Source organism: Amblyraja radiata, chromosome 24, assembly GCF_010909765.2.
Source record: "Amblyraja radiata isolate CabotCenter1 chromosome 24, sAmbRad1.1.pri, whole genome shotgun sequence".
NCBI lineage: Eukaryota > Metazoa > Chordata > Chondrichthyes > Rajiformes > Rajidae > Amblyraja > Amblyraja radiata.
The window spans coordinates 11865909-11890876 of NC_045979.1; the positions used below are offsets into that span (position 1 = coordinate 11865909).

Below are 24968 nucleotides of genomic sequence, written 5' to 3' on the forward strand. Positions count from 1 at the left end.
TCCTTGGGACAATGAGTAGTTGAAGAGATTAGTGAGGTAGGGGCAGAGAACGGGGAGGCAGGACTTCAACAGGGGAGTGGGGAGAGGGTCGAGGGAGCAGGTAGTGGGTTTGGAAGAGCTGATGAGTTTGGAGATTTCAATAGGGGTGACCAGGTCAAACTGGGAGAGGAAGCAGTGTGGAGGAGGGGTAAGGAGGTCAGTGGAGATGTTGAAAAGAGGGGCCTTGGTAGGTGGTGGAGTAGATGCTGGGGAGTCGGGTACAGGGGATAAAGATTGATAGATGGAGGAATGAGTTGCAGAGATCCGGAGTAGAGGTAGGGAGAGTGTTGGCTCGAGGCTTGAGGAGGTTGCCCACTGTGGAGAAGAGGGTTCTGTGGTTTAGGCAGGGATCGGTGAATATGGAGGAGAGGTAGGCAGATTTTGCAGCAATGAGAGCATCTTTGTAGTCAGTGAGGTGGAGTTTGTAAGCTTCAAGGTGGACTGTGAGAGATGATTTCTTTGTAAGTCGTTCGAGTTGGCGACCAGTCTGTTTCAGTTTACGAAGTGCAGGTGTGTACCAGGGTGAAGATGTGTTGAAAGTTACATTGAATGGCGGTGCTGTCTCATAGGACCGAATGGCCTGCTCCTGCATCTATTTTCTATGTTTCTATGTTAAAAGTCATTTGTGGTGTTTCCAGTTTAGGTGTTTCAATATTTGATCATTCTGTTTGCATGCCTCTTGTACATATTAAAATTGAACTTATATCGACTGATGAGGCAAATCTGCCCTTTTAATATTAGTGGTTACAAGATGTATCTGTGCGTTAATTTCTAGAAGCCAATAAATTATTTTCTTGAAATCAAGATGAACTGCTGTTGTCGTTACGTTCACTATTCTGCCTCATCAAGCATTGTTGCAGGAGGTAAACTCGAGATTTTAAACTATAATGTGTCTGGATTGAAATTCCGATCTCCAATGAAATATTTTGAACCGTTCCTATAGCCAGGCTAAAATATTCTACAACTAAAAATATTGATTTGCATGGACTAATCAGAGTAAATCAGCATGACTTTGTGTCGGGCTGATCATGTCTTTCAGACAAGACTTTTTTGAGGAGCAGATATAGATGGGAGTAGGGCATTGGATGTTGTATTCATGGATGTTAGTAAAACCTTTGACAAGGTCCCTTGTGTATGGTCTGCCAGTGGATTATGGCAGATGGGGTCCAGGGAGACTTGATAGATTGGAGTCAAAATTGGCTTGGCCATCGAAGACCAAGGTAGTGGTGAAGGGGTGTTATTCTGACTGGAGGTCTGTGACCAGTGGTGTTCTGCAAGGATCAGTGTTGGGACGTGTAAGAAGGAACTGCAGATGCTGGTTTATACCAAAGGTAGACACAAAAAGCTGGAGTAACTCAGCGGGACAGGCAGCATCTCTGGAAAGAAGGAATTGGTGACGTTTCGGCGCCGAAGAAGGGTCTCGACCCGAGACCTCAGTCTGAAGGATCTTCACCCAAAACATCACCCATTCCTTCTTTCCAGAGTTAATCCAGCTTTTTGTGTCTATCTTCAGTGTTGGGACCTCTGTGGTTTGTGATATATGATTTGGATGAAAATGTCGGTGGATTGATTATTAAGTTTGAAGATGGCATTAAAAAACACACAGAGTTGTGCATAGTAAGAAAGATTTTCAAAGGATTCAGCAAACTATAGGTCTGTTGGAATCTTCTTCTTATCGAGCCCACACTCAAGATTAGAAGTTGTTCAGACAGAGCTGAACACACTTCTCAGCATCTGCATACAATGATGAATGGTAGGTGTCTGGAAGTTGCTGCTTGGGGAAGTGGTGGAAGCAGATACCCTAGCGATGTTTAAGATGCATTTAAACAGACGCAAGAACAGGCAGGGAATTGAGAGACACAGGTTACATGCAGGCAGATATTGAGACTGAACTGTACTCTCTCAACTAGAGAGCAGTCCAAACCCATCTACCTCATTGAACACGTTCAAACTATCTTTAATCAGATTTTACTGGACTTAATCTTGTACTAAACGTTATACCCTTTTTCCTGTATCCGTACATTGTGGATGGCTTGATTAGAATCATATATAGTCTTTTCGCTGACTGGATAGCCTCTTCTCATCTACAGTATCCGTTGTTATTGATGTGGACTCCTATATATCGATGAGACCAACGCAGACAGGCGGTTGATTTGCTGAACATTTACGCTCAGTCTGCCTTGGCCAACGCCATCTCCCAGTTGCCAAACATTTTAACTCCCCCTCCCATTCCCTAACTGACCTTTCTGGCCTGACCTCCTCCAATGTCATAAATTGGAGGAACAGCACCTCATATTTCACTTGGGCCGTTCACAACCCAATGTATGAACATTGATTTCCCTAATTTCAAGTAACTCCTGTATTCCCTCTTTCCGCCCTTCCCCTCCACTTTCGGTCTGAAAAAGGACTCCGACATGAAACATCACCATTTCTTATTTTTCAGAGATGCTGCCGAACCTGCTGAGATACTCTAGTGCTTTGTGTCTATCTAAATGAAACTAAATTGGTATTGTGTTTGGCACAGACATTGTGAACCACAGGTATTTTTCCTGTGCTGGTACTGTTCTATGTTCTGGGCATGTTTCCATGAGCAGACAGTGAAAAAGTGGGAAAATCAAGCATACACTTAAATACAGGTGAAAATAAAATTAATTCTTACATTTGTAAAACTTTAGTATCTCATAATGTTTGCTATGTAGTACATGGGTTGAGTTTGAATGTTTATAGGACTGAATTAGATTCAATGAATTGGCCAGCGACTTGTTCTTAAAGAAAATAAATGGAAATTTTAGCAGCGCACCAGTAGAGCGTCAACATCCAAGTAACCGTGTCTCATTAATAATCAGATGCTTTAACAAGGCAGACTAAGGTAAAAAGATGATTGCGTGAAGAATTAATGTCACGTCTCTTGGCAAATCTTGCTGTTGCTGAGGAGGAGTCTTCTATCTTATTGTTTTCTGTAGAACAACATGCTTAATTAATCATAATTATAACTGCGAGTGGGAGTAGTTTAATATATTAATATTGGAGCAGGTTATTTGATGCAGTATGGCTATGATTTGAAATTTGTACTTGGTATTCTTCATGCTGCCTTAATTTCCATTCTTTCTTTAATGAACCTTGTATCCCAAAAAAGTGGCAATAATTTTACTGGGCCATTACAAGTGTTACGTTACCAGGTGTCTGAATCATTTGGGAAGTGTCTGTTCAGCCATGTTACTCAGATGGCCAGATCAATCACAGTCTAGTGACCAGGAGTGTGTGGGAAGGAACTGCAGATGCTGGTTCACACCGAAGATAAACACAAAAAGCTGGAGTAACTCAGCGGGACAGGCAGCAACTCTGGAGAGAAGGAATGGGCAACGTTTCCGGTCGAGACCCTTCTTCAGCCCCTTCTTCAGAGTGTTTGAAGAAGGGTCTCGAACCGAAACGTCACCCATCCCTTCTCTCCAGAGATGCTGCCTGTCCCGCTGAGTTACTCCAGCATTTTGCGCCTATCTGCAGTCTAGTGACCAACAACCATGGGTTTGATTATTTTTGGACTGGTAGATATTGGTATTTAGAACCTTTTACAAATCTGAAAATAATCAGCCAATGGTAACATAAATACTCATTTTACTGGCAGCGGCGAAGTGAAATGCTACATTATCTTGCAGGACAAGTGAATTTATCAAATTGTCAATCCAAATCACACTTTAAGGTACTGTATTTTGCTCAAGGTGAATTCACATACGCAATAGGAATATTGGAATAAAAACCAGATGAAGAGAAAATATTTTCCACAACACAAAACAGTACTAAACAATTCCCCCAAAAACATTATCGTAGAAACGATATACTTATTACAGAGAAATGATTTGCATTTCCAATTATATAACAGTATAACGGGCCAGGTAGAGTTTGCCAAGATTATTAGATGAGGTGATCTACAGTCCTTCTGCTACAGGATCAAATTAATATATTTTAAACTTCATTTAACCAACCCTACAATCAAACATAATATGCAGCACAAGAGAAGGCAGATTCCTTTCTTTTTCATACTTTTCTCATGCTAGGATACAAACTAGATACATTACATTTAATTTCACAGCCTGTCAGTTACGATCAGATTAAAACCAAATCCTTTATATTGTTTGCTGATATCATTTCCAAGCTATTTTCTCTTCATCTGGTTTTTATTCCAATATTCCTATTGCGTATGTTCCATAAAAGGCCATGCAGTCAAGTGTTTTGCATGACTAAGTTGGTTTTGAATTAAAGTTCAGTGATCGTTTTGTGTTGGGTGACTAAATCCCACTGATTCTTTGGACAGACCTCTGTGTGAAATTCCTTTGCTAGCTGTGCACCAGAACATATGAATGGAGATTTCAACATTCATCACACTGTGGCTCTCTGAAGTAGATCCTTCAGCCCAGTCTTCAACTAAAACCAAGGCGACTGGGATAGTTTGGTGAAACATTGTCACTTCCGAACACGTAGCTGGAACTGTTGAATGTGGAGCTGACCTAGGATTTCTCATTGTGTTCTCCGGATTCTGCAATGTTTAAAGAAAGAAAATAATGGCTCTTGGAGACCATTGTTAAGACTGTTCTTTGCATTCCAGAACCTGTATTGTTCGAGTCATTTAGTTCCGAATGGCAGCAAATGCACCACTTTTGGGATAATCAGTATTGCTCGGAAAATAGTGCTGCTGATCCCTTTGGCATATCACAGACATGTTTCTTATTGGCCTTGGCATATTTGGATCCATAGAAGATTGCCGAAATGCTGTTGTATGTATTGCATTATAATAGCAAAGTATTTTATTCGGGGCAATGCATTTATTTTTTGACAATGTTTAACATTTATTTGCATTAACACTTCCTGCTTCACTTTCATTTAATCCATTTAAAACATTTAAAGTCATGGAAAAGCTCAACTAAGTTCTTCAGAGCTAAAGTGTTCAGCTATATTGGATAACTGGTTTGATAGTAAATATTCTATGAACAATGAAAAAAAAATCATTTTTTGCATTTAGTTTTAGAGATACAGCGCGGAAACAGGCCCTTCAACCCACCGAGTCCACCAGCGGTCCCCGTACACTAGCACTATCCTACACACTAGGAACAATTTACAAACTTTACCAATCATTCCTGCATTACTGAATACAACACTTCACCTGCAGAACTTCTACCAGACTAAGTGCCTGTCTTTTATTTGTGTTTCAGGAGTTTGCTGCACTAACAAAAGAACTGAACGCCTGCAGGGAACAACTTTTGGAGAAAGAGGAAGAGATCTCTGAGCTGAAAGCAGAAAGGAACAACACCAGAGTGAGTACACCAATCCCGTTTTACAGGATCAACAGAAAGAATAATGGTTGCAATGTTCAATCATTCAATTCAATGATATTATCTTGATACATTGAAATTCTTTAGTTTAGTTTAGAGATACAGCTCAGAAACAGGCCCTTCGGCCCACCGAGACCGCACTGACCAGCGAACCCCGCACATTAACACTATCCTACACACACTGGTGACAATTTTACACTTCTACCAAGCCAATTAACCTACAAACCTCTATGTCTTTGGAGTGTGGGAGGAAATTGAAGATCCCAGAGAAAACCCATGCGGTCAGGGGAGAACGTGCAAACTCTATACACACAGCACCGATAGTCGGGATAGATCCTGGGTCTCCACTGTGGGGCTTCCGCAGTCAGCGGCACTTCCGCAATGAGCAAGACCTCTGCACTTACCAGAAATTATGCAATCAGCGCGACTTGTCCACTAAGTGGACGGCTGTGAGTAAGATGGCCAAAAAACATAGCAATATATGGTAGCGATTTTTCTAAAATCAATATACAGCGCAGACAGGAAGTGGTCAAGACGAGACTTTTAATTATAACACACATGCACGTACACACACAAAACAAACAATAATAATCGCTGTCAGCTTCTCCAACTCTCACTCTGTGTGTGAGGAAAACCCTAGTCAATCTTCACATAATCTTCACTCAACATTATAACCTCCAGATAGCTTAAGTTAATTCTTGAAAATAGACATTTGAACTCCTTTCCCAGTCCTTGATAATTCCCAAACCTGTGCTCAAATTCCTCAGAGCAAATTAATCTGCAAATCTCACCATTCCATACTGTTCACCATGGGTAGTAAATTTCTCTCCTGATCTCTCGGTTAAAATGTAGTGATTATGCATCTTAGCTGCTGTTAATTTGGCTCAGGCACCTAAAACGGAGCAATCTAACAAGGCCAGTTCTTCAGCAACTTTGCTTGAATAGGCTGAGCATGATTGCTCAAAATGAAACTATTCCTTATGCAATGCAGCCCCAGTGATGACAATGAAGATCAGAAAGGTGCTACTTCTCGGCAAGGTTCCCAGTGTGGACTCCTATATATCGATGAGCAGACTGAGCGATCATTTCGCTGAACACCAGGCTCAGTCTGCCTTGGCCTACGCGAGCTCCTGGTTGCCAAACATTGTAACTCCCCTTCCCATTCCCATACTGACCTTTCTGTCCTGGGCCTCCTCCATTGTCAGAGTGAGACCACATACAAATTGGAGGAACAGCACCTCATATTTTGCTTGGACAGCTTACAACAAATATGAACATTGAATGCTCTAATTTTAAGTAACCCTTGCATTCCATCTCTCTCCGCCCCCCCCCCCCCCCCACCCATGGACCATTGTGGGCTCCACCTTTCTTTACCTGAAGAAGGGTCTCAACCCAAAACATCACCTGTCGATTTTCTCCAGAGATGCTGTCTGACCCCCTGAGTCACTCCAGCATTTTGTGTCTTCTTACCCTTTAGCCTGGTTAAAGTTTATCCAGTCCAGCAGCTGAACACACAATTGAAATGTTCTAGGATATGAATTATGTTAGCTTAATTATGTCAATGAAAGCCCATTGAAATGTGATATAAATCCTTATTTTATACCACCTTCCAGTATATTTTATTCTCCATAATGTTCCCCCATTTATTAAATTTGGGTGTTCCAAATGCAATTATATTCCTTATTGTGATTTTGTAAAACACGATATTGGTTCTGTTCGCAGTTGATGGCACCTCCTCCCATTAGTTTCTCCTTCTCTCTATCTTGAAATGAAGAAGAGAATCGGGTCTGCTCACTTCCAGAAAACAAGATAACTTGCTTTAAATCCTTAAAAATATTAAACAAAAGCAGCAGCTGGTCAAAGAATCAATTAAAAACAACTGCCGGTTTCACTGCAGGGGCTGTCCCTAAGGCACTGAACATGAAAGCTACCCAAAGCTCTGTGTGGGCTGGAAGAATACAGACAGCAGACAGAGACGGGCAGGGAATGCCTCATCAATCATAAGAGGTTGATGGATGGAATTATCTACAAATGCTTTAATTGAAAATGAGAGGCCAGTTGAATGCAAAAAAAAAATCAATTTTATAGAAATAAATGAAAGATTTTCATGAGAACATTTATATCATTGGAGCACTTAAAATAGTTTACATTCAAAGAAATAGTTTAAACTGTTGTAATTAGATGGAAAATTTTGCACAGCAAGATCCCAGAAATGGCATTGAAGTAATGACCGAATGTATTTTACCACTTGTGCTAAGCTTCATCCAGGCCACCAGGTAAAAATCCCCGCCTTTTAAAAATAACGCTATTTGTTTTTTTACATGCACTCGTCAGCTTCAGCTTAACTTTTCTTTTGGAAGTTGCCACTCCCTCAATAATTTATCACAGGGTAAGACTAATTCTTTGTCAGGGCTCAGGAGGGCTCACTGCTGACGGGAGGCAAGTGTAGCGAGGGTGCAGAAAAACACAAACAACAGCTTGGAGCACTTATTGAATGCTTGAATATAACAATACATTCCAAAATGTATTGTCTACTTGACATCAGGCCACAAGGAGATTTTCAGGCATGTGATGGAAAATTGGTATCTTAATGTGCAAAAGAGAGGCCTAGAGGCTTAGGGAGGGTAGGTCTTATCTTACAGGCTTGAAGTTAAAGGCGTAGCCGTCAATGATAGACTTGGTTTGGAAGTGATCAGGATGCCAGAATTAGAGATGCAAAGATCTCAAAGAATAATAACCGAGATGAGATGTAGTCAGACATCCAGACTACAACATTTAAATTCAAAGAGTTCCTTACCTAGAAGTCAATGATGGCGACCAAGGGCTGAGGTGACAACTGATATACCACCAATGGTGAAGCCTTCCAAATTCACTGGAAGCACGAACAAACCGATGTGATTGTCCTATCCCAGGCCAACATGATGGCATAAGTACTCTGTCATCACTGTTTGGCTGCCTACGTTATTTGCCAGCTTGATACCAGATACCTAAAACACTTGCTTTACCATTTCTGTCGGAAAGAGATTACTATGCAGGTAGAGGGGAAGATTCAAGAGTATGCTCAAAGTCTCCTTGTAAAATTTACAACATCTCCACTGACTCTTGGGACTACCTGGCCTATGAAGTTGAGGAGAACCATTCAAAGTGGCACAGTGTTAAAGTTGCTGCCTTACAATGTCAGAGACCCAAGTTTGATGCTGACTACGGGTGCTTTTTGTACGGACTTTGCACGTTCTCCAGGTGACCACATGAGTTTCCCCAGGCCGGGTGCTCCAGTTTTCTCTCACACTCCAAAGATGTAAATTGTCCCTAATGTGTAGGATAATGTTAGTGTACTGGGATCACTGGTCAGCATGGACTCGGTGGGCCGAAGGGCCTCTTTCCGCGCTGTATCTTTAAACTAAATCTAACACTCTAAACTAAACCAAACTAAACTAAAAGATGAAGTTGAGAACCTCAAGTGCTTCAGGAGAATGCTGAAGCTCAGCATAAACAATGGAAATAGTCACCCACCCACTTCATCACACTCCTCCTGTCCCAACTGTGGAAGTATCTGTGGTTCCCACATTATCCTCACCAGTCATCTCAGAAGCCCCCACACTGGAGTGGAAAAATCTTAAAAATTGGTGCCAAAACAAGACGACTCTTGTAACCTGTCACGGTCTACTATTCCTATACACTTTTACTTAACCACGATTGTGCCTAAGTATTGTAATATGTTTACTGAAAGATACAGTGAAAGGAATTTCACTGTATCTTGGTACATGTGACGACAAAGTACCTTAGGACCAAAGTACCGTTGAATGTCAAACTCATTCCAAAGAGACAACCAAAGTTGAGTTAGTATTCAGTATTCAGTATTTACTTTAATGTCATTTTAACTACTTACATACACAGATGAAACGAAAAAATTGTTTCTCAATCAGTTCCCATCAGTGCGGTTAATAAAAACAGAATAAATACATATAGCTTTAAAACATTTTAATTACCATTTCTAAAAGTAGGCCTAAAAATTGAAATAATAACATACATTCAGACCGAACAGTGGCTTTACTTTGACAGGTGCCTAGCTGTCAAAGTATGGGCGAGGTTAGATGTGTTGGTGTATGATATATAGGGAGGGGACACAGTCCGTTAACCAGTCTTATTGCCTGTGGGAAGAAGCTGTGTAGCATCCTGCTGGTTTTGCAGCTGATGCTCCTGTACCTCCTCCCAGATGGCAGAATAGAGAAGATGTGGTGTGATGGATGATAGGGGTCCTTGATGATGGAGATGGCTCTGCTGATGCTCCGCTTCTTATAGATCTCCACCAGGAAAGGGAGTGGGGCACCAATGATCCTGCTGGCGTTCACTATCCTGTTGAGTTGGTTTTGCTCATAAGCCTTGCAGCTCCCAAACCAGGAAGTGATGCCGTAGGTCAATATACTCTCGATGGTGCCCCTGTAGAAGGTCCTTAGATGAACAGTAGGGAGACCTGCTTTCCTTAGACTCCGGAGATGGTGGAGCTGCTGCTGAGCTCTTTTTTATCACTGCTGTGGTGTTGGTCATAGAGGTCAGGTCATCCGCCAGGTGAAGTCCCAAGAACTTCACACTGCTGACCCTCTCCACAGCTGCTCTCCCAGCATCGTCATGTCCGTTATTTGACTTTTCTGTAGAGCAGCATTTAGTCCGTTGGCTTGTAGGCGACGCCGCCTTTCGGGTAGGTGGCGTTTCAGCAGAGCGGCCATTCGGTGAGTTTGCTTTTAGACGATGCAGCCTATCGGTGAGTTTGCTTTTAGGCGTCCCGCCCTTTCGGTTAGTTGGCGTTTCGGCTTAGATTCCATTCGGTTATTTTGCATTTCGGCTTTGTTTCCTTTCGGTTATTTGACTTCCACTTCTTTGCTTCGGCTTCACGTCTGTCGGCGCCACGTTTGGATACCGTAGGAGACGATGCTGTGCTTTTAGATGATGTGGTTCATGAGTAGACATGATATATGAGTGAAAGGAGAATTAAGTTAAAGCAGAGATTATTGTGGGACACAGGTTATAATGGAGCTGGAATGGGAAAGAAGAAGAAATGGAAGTTGGTAATATGGCAGTGGTTCAAAAGAACTTACGAGGTCAATGGTTGAATTTTTGTACAGAGGGTAATAATAACAGATTGGAAGGGGAGGAGCTTCACCCTTTAGGAGAGCGAAATGTTAACAACAGCATCTAAAGCCAGAGCCAAGAAGACAACTGGGTGGCCAGCATTATTAAAGAAGTATTGTTGAAGGAGATACGACTTGTGGACAAGATAAATTTGAAGTGGGCATCAAAGGAAATAAGGGAGAAAGGAGAGAAATATTTGGGTTTGAGGACAGAACTGGATGAGAACCTATGATTAATTTGGGTGGCACGGTGGAGCAGCGGTAGAGTTTGCTGCCTTACAGCGCTTGTAGCACCATAGACTTGGGTTCGATCCCGACCGGGTGCTGTCTGTACGGAGTTTGTACGTTCGCCCCGTGACCGCGTGGGTTTTCTTCGAGGTCTTTGGTTTCCTCTCACACTCCAAAGACATACAGGTTTGTAGGTTAATTGGCTTGGTATAAGTGTAAATTGTCCTGAGTGTGTGTACGATAGTGTTAATGTGCTGGAATCCTGGTCGGTGCGGACTCGGTGGGCCGAAGGGCCTGATTCTGCGCCGTATCGCTAAACTAAACAAAAAAACGAAAGCATTGCAAATAAGTGAGTCAGGAAGTAAGAAACATGAAACAGAAATTCACCTCGAGAAAAGGTCGAAAGAAAGGAATTAGATGGACTGGAACCATTTTCAAGGCTTAATGACGAAGGTATACAGTTCCACACCTTTCACTAATTTTGAAGCTACAGCGGTTTTTAGATAAATTCTCTCTTCCTGTTTTTTAGTTTGTGTGGCCTTTTTAGTGCTTTAAACCAATTTTTATTTGAAGCTGCCACTTAAAAATGTTGCCAAATAATGTCAGCTATAAATCTAAACTGAAAATGTTATCGCCTTCCATAAAATGATAAGGACAATTTGTTCTTTCTGTCATCTGCCCAAATTGAGTTGAATGCAGCTTCATCTAAGGTAACTCAGATGATGATAGGATAACAAATCTGGTTTCCACAGTTAATTGTTAACTAATGGGATGGATGCATTGACATGGTTGGGTAATATTATAGTGTACAGTTGTTTCAATACATCATCTCCAGTGAATGCAGAATAGCAGATATGTTCATCTGGGTTTAATATGTGTTAGTCCATAAAAAGCACATTTATTTGCTTCTCTTTAAAATTTCAAATGCTGTAACATAAAATCTAGTTTACTCCTGAGTTGCCATTATATTTTAATTCAGCCATTTCAACATTATATATTCCAACAATTAATTCATCAATGCAAACTTTGCATGATTCATGAACTGACATAACAGCCAACTTCCTTCATTATGTTGATTCTTTGTTCAAGGTCATTATTATTCAACAGAGCCTTGACTTTGTAAAAAGTACTAGTTTCTATTTTAGCTCTGGTTAGGATATGTGTTCCATTTGTTTTTGAGCGTAGGGAAATAAGCTTATAATTGGCCATTCAAAAATGTAAGATAATTTTCTTCCCTCTTCAGCTGTCTCTTCTTCAATTCCCAGTCAAAGGGAAAGCTTGTTGCCTTCTGTCATACCTTAACTGATTATTTATGACTCAACTATTGGATGTTTTAGGCTGACAGTGAGTGAGCCCTTCTATTCTTCTTTGTTCTTCACTCCCCTCTTCTACAGAGGAGGAGGAGCCATCTTGGTGAACGGCTGCTAGCTAGCAGCCGTCCGTCTTAAATTCGTTTTTTTTTAGTTTTTAGTGAGTCCTGTTTTTTTGTTTGTAGGGGATATGGTCTTTTAATGTGGGGGGGTAGGTGTTACTTTATTTATAGGTCCCTACCTGGTCGGTGTGGCAGCCTTTTTTCCGGGCTGCCCGTCGACCCGTCCTCGTGGCCTACCAGCGGGCTTGGAGCGCCGTTTCTTGGCGGGAACCACCCAGCACCTCGGCCTGGGTGGCGGCACAGCATTGGAGCGCTGGAGTGGAGCGGAGCGGGCGATGCCTTGCCTGGGTCGCCGCGCTGGAGCTCTGGCGAGCTGGACCGCCGAGAGCAACATCTCCGGGCTGCGGGTTTGCGGAGCGGAGAGACGGCGTGCGTAGAGGCGGCAAGGCGGCAGTGCGGAGAGCGGGCGCCGACTTTGTCATCGGGAGCCTGGGAGCGCCAAACCGACGCGGCCTTGTCGGCTTCGGCAGCCGCGGTCTCCAACCAGGAAGCGGCCGTTCCAAGTGGCCCAGCCGCCGAAAGGACTCTCCCGACGCCGGGGCAAGACCACCCGGTGAGAACGGCCAGGGACATCGGGCCTCCGTAGAGGCAATTGCGGTGGCCTCAATAGGCCTGACTTTGGGGTGAACATGGGGTGGGGACTGGACATTGTGCCTTCCTCCACAGTGCTATCCACTGTGAGGGGATGATTTTTTTGTCTAATTGTAGTCCTGTAGGTCTGTGTCCAAGATGGCTGCCGTGAAGAGAGAGTGGACGCTGGCGCGCTTTGGCTGCCGCTGCTCTCTTTTCACACTGTGTTTTTGATTTTCTGTTTTTGGATTGAATTCTGTTTTTAATTTGTGTCACTGTGATGTCTTTAATTACTTGTTTTATTCCGATTATATGTTTTATTTCGATTACTATGTAAGGTGTCCTTGAGATGTATGAAAGGCGCCCATTAAATAAAATTTATTATTATTATTATTATTACTCACTGACTTCAGTGAAAATATTTAAATAAAGTGACAACTAGTATGTGGAGAAACATTCATGGGTGTAAAGACAGGAGAATGAGGTTTAGAGGGAAAGATGGATCAGCCATGATTGAATTGTGGAGTGGACTCGATGTGCTGAATGGCTTAATTTTGCTCCTATGTCTCATGAATAAAATTCCATTCTGCTATTTGTTGATGCAACATATTAAGGCATTGCTGTACTGCAACATGACACCAGTCATCCACTCCGATTCTCAATGTTGCCCGTTTCACGCTCTGCGCTTTAACAAATTGTTTATGCGAGCTCCATTTCATTTCTTTTTTAGCTATTCCATTAAACAAATATTACTCCCAGCCTTTTACTTTTCTCGAGCCTTGTTTTCCAAAGAATACATGATTTCTGAAAATAATTTGACTTAGCACGTGGTTTACCAGACTCCTACTCATTATATCAGGAGCTATATTATTGTATTGTATGCTAAGTAAATTAAATTGGATTCAGGCAGAAGTTAAACCTTGGTCAGGATTAAATAAGAAAGTAAAAAACAATGAAGGGAGGAGGTTTAATCTGTTTATTTCCCTGTGCAGGCAAAGTATACTCCGGAGTACACCCAGAGAGCTGATAGGCATTCAGCTTCTCATTATTAATTATTTTATGTACCTTTTCCATCATAAGAACTCTGGTCGATGCACTTGCTCTCCTTTGCTGCTCATCCTTCATACTGCTTCATCGTTTCCTGTTTAACACCCTCCCTGTGATGTTCCCTCCCTGCCTAGCATTCCCCCCCCCCCCCCCCCCCCACCCACCCCACTACCCTTATCAAAACTTCTCTGCCCACCACTGCCCCCTGCTCCCTCTGATCATTCTCTTTGCCCCTTGTATCTCCAATGTTAATCCCTCCGTACTGGCGGCAAAACTTGTAGCTGTGGAAGTCCACGTCTGGACTGTTATTTATCCCTTTGCTTTTCAGGGGTTCCATAAAATCCACCTATTAAACCAACATTTTGATTCATTTCATTGTCATGAATCCAGATGGAACTGTTCATATTTATGTCAAGTGTCCTGAAGTTCAGGACCCCCATGCAGATGTGTAGGTCCCAGTCCTCAGCATAAATGATCACCAGCCATTTCGCGACAGCAATCTTAACAATAACAGAAATGCCGGAACAACACAGCTAATCAAACAACATCCGTAGAAAGAGAACCAGTGAAAATCAGCTTAGCAAACTTTCCTCCACATGCTTAACATCAGGCTCCTTGAATCCAGAGATAAATTGCAAACATCCATAGATATACCTGCACTTACCTGCAATATTTACTTGCTTTTCATCCACAGGATCCAATTGGCACACAAAATAGTGAGCAGATGATCTTAATAGAGAGGCATGGCACTAAGAGAGAACAAGCCTTTTAATTCAAGAAAAATATTAAGTGAATTGATTTCTAGGCATTCAATTATGTTTAAGCGTTTTAGTATGTGTTTAATTTTTAATTATTTGTAGATATACATTCGCAGATAAAAAATGCCAAAGCAATTCAGTGGGGAGGTTTGCAATGTATAGTTATTGTTGAATCATACACCAGATGATTAGGCACTTTGGCCCAGCTTGTCTGTGCCGACCAAGTTGCCCGAACTAAGCTAGGCCCATTGCCGTGGAGCTAACCCCATTTACAAAGATGTTATGCTTCATTTGAAGCTGGTTTACATGGAGACGTATGACCCAGGAGACCTGCTCCCAGGTAAGAATGGGTTTAATGGGGAGATGACCAACACTTGTCTCTGATGTCTTATTCATAATCACTCACGTGAATCAGTGTATTACAACTTGGATTTTTGACAAGGGTGTCCAACACACAGGGGAGAGTTGAATTACTGATCATACGTGTGGAATCATTTGGTCAAGATTTTAAAATATTGATCAAAGAAAAGCCCAATTAACGTCTGATTATTTGACAGCTGCTACTTGAACATTTGGAGTGTCTTGTGTCAAGACATGAGCGGTCCCTGCGAATGACTGTGGTGAAGCGGCAATCTCAGTCTCCATCAGGAGTGTCCAGTGAAGTTGAAGTTTTGAAGGCATTGAAGTCATTATTTGAACATCACAAAGCTTTGGATGAAAAGGTGAGCACTTAATGGTGGACCAGGAACAAAGCTTAAATGTATCTCCCATGACTATGAACTCAATGTGTAATACATAGGAATATCAGATGAGCCTTCACTTCTTCAAAATCATTATAAGAGGTGCTAAAAAACATCTCTAAATGTAGAAACTGTGTTTTGATTTAAGTGTATTCAAAATACTATGGTCGATGGTTCCTTGAATCTACATTTCATATTACGGTTGACTATTTACTATGGTCTTGAACCAAAAAAAGGCGATTGGAAAAAATACACAAAGTGCTGGAGTAACTCGGCGGGTCAGGCAGCATCCCCAGATAACATGGATAGGTGACATTTCGGGTCAGTATCCTCCTTTCGGGACCCTTCTTCTGTCTGAAGACATCACCAATCCATGTTCTCCAGGGATGCTGCCTGACCCGCTGAGTTACTCCAGCATTCCGTAGATTTTTTGTGCTATATCAGCATCTGCAGTTCCTTGTTTCTAAAGCTATTGACATTTGTTGCACATGCACTTGGGTTCTTAGTAAATCTGTCCAAATGCTTGCATGAAAACACTTGACTTTTTGTGAAAATGTCTTGCAGTTCTGAATGCACCGTTGTAATGATGAAGTTAGAGAAATTGATTCTTTGGTATTTGACAGATGCCAGCAAGCAATGCTTTTATTTCTTTGCTACGGTGTTCATTTAAGCGTGATCTACTGTTAATGCATTTTGTCTCTGACATACTGTTGCTCAGTAAATACTTTTTCCAAATAGAAACGAGAATAAACTGTTGTATTTAATTAAAATGGTTGAATAGAGTGTTTAATCTGAAGGGGATTTAATAACTAGTTCCTGAGATTGTCTCCATTTTAAGCAAGCACAATCATATTCTGTCAAAGTTTCTTAATAAAATAACTTGGCTGGAGTATCGTTAACTATTATTGAAATTCTTTGGCTGATTTTTTTTTTTAAACACTTCATCCTCTTACAATCGACAAGATTTTGGCCCCATTGGAATCTCTGAGGTTGACAACTGTGACACTGGTTTTACAACCAAACTGCTCTGTGGCTAATTCTTGTTAAAGCTGAATCCCTAAATCACAATAATAAGCCTAGTGAAGAATGTCACAAATCTACTGGAAATTTATGTCAATCCAAAGTAATCTAATATCTTAAATGATATAATCTGTTCAGATCCCTCTGAAATGAGGAATCATTTTCACATTTTAAAATATTCACCCTTAAATTACGTTGAAAATGGTAGATTTTTAATTTGCATTTGTGCAAAGCAGTGAGGAGAGTTCAGCGTAACCTAAAGGCAAACATTTTCCCAAAATCTTGTTTGTAAGTCAAAATATATTCATAATCAAATCACAAAATTAACTATTTGGGTTGGTTTATTATTAATTTTGTTGTCACTTGTACTGAGATATAGTGAAACACGTTGTCTTATGTGCTATCTAGGCAGACAAATACCATAGATGAGTACATCAGGTAGTACAACAGAGTACAGAATATAGTGTTACAGCTACAGGGAAAATGTAGTTAAAAAGAAAGTGCAGGGGCTGCAACAAGGTAGATTGGAAGATTGGAAAAACATCCTTAACATATGAGAGGTCCTTTCAGGAGTCTGATTACAGGAGGAAGAAGCTGTCCTTGAATCTGATGGTGCGTGTTTTCAAGCTTTTGTAACTTCTGCCCGATAGAAGTGAGAAAGATCAGGGCGTGAATGATCCTTGATCATGTTGGTTGCGTTCCCGGAGCAAGCTGAAGGATATCACCTCGGGGCCTCATGAGTGGCTACGGCACCATATGTAAGGGAAAAGGGAGGTCCTAGTACTAATGGGTATACCACCAGAAATATTGAATGTATAGAAACTAGGTGTCCAGGAAGGAACTGCAGATGCTGGTTTACACCGAATGCTGGATTAACTCAGCGGGACAGGCAGCATCTCTGGAGAGAAGGAATGGATGATGTTTTGGGTCGAGACTCTTCTTCAGACTGAGAGTCAGGGGAGAGGGGAACTAGTGATATGGAAGGGTGGGGTGTGAAAACAACAGATCAAAGCAGACATTAATCAAGGAAATGTAGAATGGTTCATTGTTGGTTGAGGGGTAGGTGACAACGGGGTGTACAAAGTAAAATTAATCAGGAGGACAGTGGAACTAGTCGGAGAACTAAGGTGGGGGAGGTACAAAGAGAGAGGGAGAGAGAAACCAGGAATGTGTTAAGAATTTTGCACGGTTTTTACTTTGTATATTTTTAAAACAAAAATAAAGTTATTTTGACAATAAATAAAAGCTATAAAAGAAGTAAACTAAATCTGCAGGTTTGTCCTTAGAATCAGACACTAGTAAATCAGAAAGGCTGTAAATGGAATATTGCATGCAGTTTTACACCCAATTTATTTGAGGGATGTAAAAGCAGTGACATATGTAGGAAGGAACTGCAGATGATGGTTTAATCTGAAGATAGACATAAAATGCTGGAGTAACTCAGCGGGACAGGCAGCATCTCTGGAGAGAAGGAATAGGTGATGTTTCGGGTCGAGACTTCTACTGACTCAGTTCAGAAGCAGGCACGGAAATCGCTATCAAAACTTGCGGGGGACGCAATTTCTTGGGGGCCGCGTGCGCGCATGCGCACACACACACACACGTGCATGCACAGGTCTGCTCCCGATGTGGAAATAAATATTTCAACAAAGGTTAACATATTTCTTCCGATGGGAACATCCCCATGTCTGTTTCCAAATTATGATCTGGTGAGCTGAAGTGAAGCGCTCTGATATTGTCCAAAAATGTCAGATTGCTGACTGCACTCTCACAAGAGCTGACTTCCCAACTTCTATATCTTTGGAGTAACTCCTCTGGTGGCGTGACTCACGACTCACACCCAGATCTTTAGCATTGTGTTTGAATGTCTTCTTTATCTACCCACGTAAAGATAGGCCAGAGCGAGTTCCTAGTCAATGAACATTCAGCCTGACTGAACATCAGAAACTCCAAAGGTGGTGATATAAGAAGTTGAAATGTGCCACAGTCGTACAGAGCTGTGTTCGGCCATTTGTAGCAGGATGTGTTCTTAACATGAACTGCTATGATCTCCGACTGTTAACATCACATTGAGCTTCCTGAAGCATTCCCATAGGCACAGCATGAATTGAAAACAAGCCTGTTTGCTGCTTGCCACAGTATTTTGTATTAAAGCGAGTGGTTATATTATTGCCCATTTTATTTAACAGAACTTATTGATGAAAAGCACAAACAACGATTCACAAAATCCAATTTGCTTTGTTCTGAATTTGTGATCCTAACTGACATTTCTTGACTTTATTGCCGGTGTGCCAATTGTTTCTTTATTTGCTTCATGATGATCCTTTTATCTCCAGAGAGGTAGTCAGAGTTCATACCCTTATTGATATTTATGGTGTTGGAATTATCCCCTGAGTTCTCATTGTCACAAGCCCTTATTGACTGCTTCCTTTGAAGTATGTAGAGCTGTCACACTGACATTTCAATAAGCAGAACATTCACGATGGCGCTTTAAAGAGCAGCACAGTTTTGCTCAACTTTAAATGCGGGCTGAATTTTATTCATGCAGAGTGCTGGAAGTGAGTGTTGTCAGGAGTATGCAGGATATCTGGAACATGTTTCAACATGCCTGTTGTAGCTACTCAGTTGAGTCATGCCATTGAGATGTTATTTTTAGGTTTGCTGTCTAGTTAGATTGAGCGGGTGTGATGATAGCTGGAGAGATTCCTTTGCAAATCCAATATAAAAGAGGACTTTGTAGACATGGCAGTTGATGGTATTGTGAAAGGAAAGGGAGCAAGTGAAAGAATAAATCAAGAACACACTGTGGGGCAGGCAGCTCCAGTGTAGAGTTACAGAGTTAACATTTCAGATTGAACACTCTTTCTCAATCGTGAAAGAATGGGGTTTAGTTTAGTTCAAGAAGGCCTGGCTGGAGGGAGCATTTAATCAATTAATGGTCAATGAATCAGTGGTGCTTTTATTGTCACTTGTGCGAAGTGCAAACTTACCATGAAATTATTTTCTCACAGTCCAGTAGCGTACTGCCATACCTAAGCATGCTGCTGGTCTCACTGGTGAAAGCAATTCAGTGACCTCAGCAGTGAGGATTCGGAATAAGGTGTCATATTTTGTGAAGATTCTAATGCGTACATTGACCCGAACCTATCAATTTGCCTTGTAAAGTCTGCTCCAGAACATCACTTTTCACGCCAACTCACCTCGCTAGTGTACTTAACTTTGCCCAAATACACGTCCACATATTAGGGCGGTCACAGTGGCGCAGCGGTAGAGTTGCTGACTTACAGCAAATGCAGCGCCGGAGACCCGGGTGCAATCCCCGACTACGGGTGCTGTCTGTACGGAGTTAATTGGCTTGGTAAATGTAAAAATTGTCCCTAGTGGGTGTAGGATAGTGTCAATATCCAGGGATCGCTGGTCGGCGCAGACCCGGTGGGCCGAAGGGCCTATTTCCGCGCTGTATCTCTAAGCTAAACTAATATGTCCTGCTCCATTGATAAGAGGACTCTTTTTGATGTGTAGTTTTGATTCACCCTCATTGTTATCAGCAACTAAAATGTCCACGTCCACATACCTACACATTGTTTGTCATTATCCTCACTTGCACCACCCTCTGAAGAAATACCTCCTCACCTCCTTTCTAAATGTACATCCGTTTATTCTGAATGTGTAGTGGATTGGCAGGCATACCAGCTGCTCTGTGCATAACTTCACAAGTTTGAAAGAATTTCATTGCAGTATGTGGGCATTTGTAATGATGGACCACTTCAGCTGAGAAAATAGATACCAAAAACTGGGGTAATTCAGCTGGTCAGGCAGCATCTCTTCAGAAAGATAATAGGTGACATTTTCAGCTGAGACCCTTAAGGCTGAGAGTCAGGGAAAAGGGAAGTTAAAGATATAGACGGTGATATAGAGAGATATAGAACAAATGAATGAAAGATATACAAGAAGTAATGTTGATCAAGGAAAGGTGGAGTCCACGGTTCATTGTTGGCTGAGGGCTAGGTGATACCAAGTTATACACACAGTGAAACTCAACACAACGGCCGTGAAACTAGCATGACGACCAGGGTAGGGGAGGAACCGGAAACATCATCTATTCCTATTCTCCAGAGATGCTGCTTGACCTACTGAGTTTCCCCAGCTTTTTGTGTCTCCCACCACCAGTCAATTCTTCCCACCCCTTTCCACTTTCTGCAGAGACCGTTCCCCTTCATCTCCCTGGCTAACTCAACCCTTCCTACCCAAACCACCCCCTCCCCAGGTACATTCCTCCGCAAACACAGGAGATGCAACCCTCTCTCTTGGTCTCTCACCTACACTAGTTGTCGTGCAAATTTCAACTTAAATACAAGAGTCAACAATTGGGGAGCAGTGTCCTAAATTCTGTAATCTGCAGTGGATTTAATTACCTAACTCCCAAATTCAATGCTATGACTCTGGATTGAGATTTACTTTGTTACACTACATGATACAGGAATAAAATTCCAAGCAGGTTTAGTTCTCAGAGTTATGTTCAAGTTTGTGGCAGTGTTGACAATAGAGTTTCTCCTGCTTTGATTCATGGTCAGACTTATATCAAGCTGATGATATTTGTTCTCTGTTGTGGTGAAATATCTGTATCAGGTGCACTATTCAGAATCTGCAAGCCTTCTGAGGAATCACCAACTCCATGTTGTGGACTTAATAGGACAATGCCACTGATTGTAGTTGCTCGGAGGGCCATATTTTTACACATTGCGGTTCTCACCTTTGTGCATGTTAATGACTGCGTGCTAAGAATGTGCTGTTAACCAAGAACGCAAATTGTTGCTCACAATGATCAGGTGAGTTTGGTAAAGTGTGCTATTGTTTGGGATTTCAATTATGAAGTAGGGTCCTGATATTTCTGAGCAATGTTGGTGCTCCTGCACTCTTGGTTTAATCCCAACCCTTTCCACAAGTCCAATTTACTTACTTTTACCTGACGTAATGAACTACAGAGTGCTTCAATGCATTTCCTATTCTTAATTCCTCAAGGTTCGTGAGCGACTCCGTGTTTCACTTGAGAGGGTATCAACGCTGGAAGAACAGTTGTCTTCAGCCAACCAGGAGGTAAGTCCAAATCTCTGCCAAATTCTTTGTTACCCGTCATAACAAACTGACCTGAAATTAACTCTACATTGGAGCATTCGTGAAGAATATATGGATTGACTGTCTAATTTACCTGCTCAATGCTGCTTCTTTCTATCAAATGGAGCCATCAGTCATAATATTAGCTTTGAGCATCATTCCGTGCATTTGTTTTATTTTCAAATAATGCAGCTATGCAGTAATGGATTACATCCCCCCTTGTTAAATAGCAACTGGAGCTTAGTGTGCTGCAACTGGGGAATCATGGTGGCACAGAGGTAAAGTTGTTGCATTTTATAGGGCCTTGATGCTTTACTCTATCTAACCTCTCTGGACATTCAGCTACGGGAGGCATCTTCCTTGCACAGATCCACTCTCATTCTTGTAAACTCTCATGATATAAACCCAGTTGACCGTGTGCTTCATATATACAGCAGGTGTTTATTTCCCTGCTTGGCTGAATTGAGTCAAACTGTCCCTGTTGGCTCCAAAGGAGACCTCATCTTACTTATAAATAAGCATGAGCTTCAAACAAAAATTATCCATCCAGCAAACGATATACATGGCAGGATTATACATCATTCCTAATACTACTTATTTTCCAATTTATAACAACATTTAATCAGTCTGGAATTAATTTTAACTGGCATTAAGCTGTTACACCGTATAAACTGCTGCACAGGATCCACATGTTTTGAGGCACGGCTATTTTTATTTTTCTGCTGAAATTAGAGCTTTACGGGTTTTCATTACGTATATTTGCCTTTAATTTTTCTGCATTTTAAATACTTTTGCAGTGGTCTCCATAATTACAGCCTTTCTTACTGTAGTAATGCATTTGGTCTTTCCCTTGAAGTAAATGATAACTATCTCTGATATATGAGGAGCATGAAGTGTGATAAATGCTTTTTGATAGCTTGTCTTTGTCACTGAACAGTTACTGTGGACATTCTGACATTAATCTCACTGCATGGTTCAGGATTGAATAATGATGATAGTTTGTTGGTCTCTGATGAAGCAAGATTAGGGATTCTTTCTCAGTTTCAGATGACATAACCTCAGCTTGTTGATCAGCGTATCATTGCATTGTCAGTTTATATTTTTATCTGATTGTGATGGATGAAATTGGCATCCTGATTCGGGATTTGATACCAAAATTGGAAGATAACTTAATGCATTTCAGCTATCAAGAATTAGTTTAGTTTACTTTAGTTTAGATATACAGCATGGGAACAGGCCCTTCGCTCCACTTTGTTCATGCCGACCATCAATCACCCTGTCACTTTAGATCTCTGTTAACCTAAGTGATATTTCATTTGAGAGATACAGTGTGGAAACAGGCACTTTATCCACCAATTCCACACTGACCAATGGTCACCTGTGCACTAGTTCTATGTTATTCCAGTTTCGCATCCTACATGCTAGGGGCCATTTTACAAAAGACAATTAACCTGCAATTCTGCATGTCTTTGGAGTGTGGGATGAAACCAGAGCACCTGGAGAAAGCCCACACGGTCACGGGGAGAATGTACAAACTCCGAACAGCCAGCATCCGTAGTCAGGATGTAGCCCGGGTCTCTGTGCCGCACAATTAATTTTTGTCAAAGTATAACAGATACTTCTGACCAGCACAGGTTAGGAATTGGTCTTAGCTGGTTTAGCGTGAGATGAATGTATTGAGTACATCCTTTAAGCATGTGGCTTTATGCAGTCCATTGCATATCATGAAATTATTATTTTAATCATTGTGTAATGTTCATTGTGAGCTATTGTTCGGGCAGAAGTTAGTAGTTTGCAAGGAATGATTGTTGGGGAATGATCCCACAACTTGGTTGGGATTAGCATCATCAAAGAGGTTGAAAATGTGATTTCCAAAAGCAGCATGACATGACTGGAATTGCGTGGATCTGACCGAATAATGTTATATTCAATCTGAATAGAGAAAGTCGTTTATCTGTTGCAAGGCAACATGGCTTTTTTGACTTGGTGGTCAGATTTTCGTCTTCTCATAGAAATTGGTTCATTTTATGTTAACTGGTTCTTTGGCTTGAAAACGGGTTTTACATTTCTAAACCATAATCAAAGATGTAGGACATCGATGTGCAACGTGAAATCTCACAAGTGGTTAGCTAGACTCATTTAATTGGTCCAGTCCCAAGTGTCAGATATTTAAAAAAAAGCAACAGCAACATAATGATCCATATGCAAATATTCTTAATTAGCATGATATCGAGAACCAAAACAGTTCAAAACTGTGCTTTCAAACAAAATCATAGATGCCACACATTGCAAAAAGTAACAGCGTGAGGCTGTTTTATTTTGTCTCGACAAAAGTCAACCAGAAGATAGATACGAAATGCTGGAGTAACTCAGCGGGACTGGCAGCATCTCTGGAGACAAGGAATGGGTGACGTTTCGTGTCGATACCATTCTCTGGAGAGAAGAAATTGGTGACCTTTTGGGTTGAGACCCTTCTTCAGTCTGACTGTCCCGCTGAGTTACTCCAGCATTTTGTGTCTATCTTCGGTTCAAGCCAGCATCTGCAGTTCCTTCATATACAAAAGTAAGCGAGAATTGTATTTGTATATTAAGCCAGTTTTCTCAATTGAAGTAGTTTCAAAATTGCATTGATTAAAATCCTTTGGTCATTTTGCTTTCCTGCCTTGTTTGGCTTGTAGTCATTGGAAGAGGAAATGCATCAACAACTGTGTTCAGTATTTGCATGTTGTTGACAGCGTGATGAATGGACTCGTTGTACTTTGTTTGGATAGATTGAAAAATATTCTTCAATATTGCTTGCGCAAACTACTTGCTGCAAGTTAGCTCATCTCAAACTTGTGTTCTTCAGCACTGGAAGCATTCCAGTCAAAAGTTCATATGTGTAGGAAGGAATTGGCTAGGATGTTGGTTTATACCAAAGTTAGACACACAATGCTGGAGTAACTCAGCAGGTCAGGCAGCATCTCTAGAGAAAAGATATAGGTGATGTTTCAGGTAGGAACCCTTCTTAAGCCAAAACAGGGGGTGTTGTAGAACTCCTGTTGGAGAGAAGAGGAGAACATCTTCAAAATAGACCAGCCCTGAGGAGCTTTTGCAGTGGAGCAAACAAAATGTGCAGGAAGGAACTGCAGATGCTGGCTATACCGAAGATAGATACAAAATGCTAGACTAACTCAGCGGGTCAGACAGCATCTATGAAGAAAAGAAGTAGGTAACATTTCGGGTCAGAACCCAAAATTCATATGGTTGATTTCTGAGGTGAACGAGTTGTCTTCCAAGGAAATGTTAAGTCAGTTGGGCCAAACGTCAATTGAAGTTTAGAAAAATGAGAGATGGCCAAATTAAAATACAAGATTCTGAGAGGGTTCCACAGGTTATATGCAGAGATGATGTTAGTCCTCAATGGAGAACCCAAATTGCTGAGGTATTGTTCCAGTGCAAAGGATTGCCCATAAGATGGACCCGATAGGAATTTCTTTGCTGAGGTTTTTGAATCTTTGGAATTGTGACAGAAATTTGACTGAGTTATTGAATATACTAATGATTAATGATTGAGATCGATT

The 24968-nt window shown here is 41.4% G+C and overlaps 1 protein-coding gene across 11 annotated transcripts in view; it reads left to right on the plus strand.

Annotated features, from left to right (window-relative positions):
* The window catches only part of ppfia4 (PTPRF interacting protein alpha 4), a 551689-nt gene that overhangs the window by 407519 nt on the left and 119202 nt on the right, over nt 1-24968 (plus strand). For all 11 annotated transcript variants that reach the window (XM_033042432.1, XM_033042428.1, XM_033042431.1 and 8 more), the window contains exons 2-4: nt 5247-5348; nt 15088-15252; nt 21313-21387. In XM_033042432.1, the coding sequence (XP_032898323.1) occupies nt 5247-5348; nt 15088-15252; nt 21313-21387 (342 nt within the window). The remainder of the gene's footprint in view (nt 1-5246; nt 5349-15087; nt 15253-21312; nt 21388-24968) is intronic.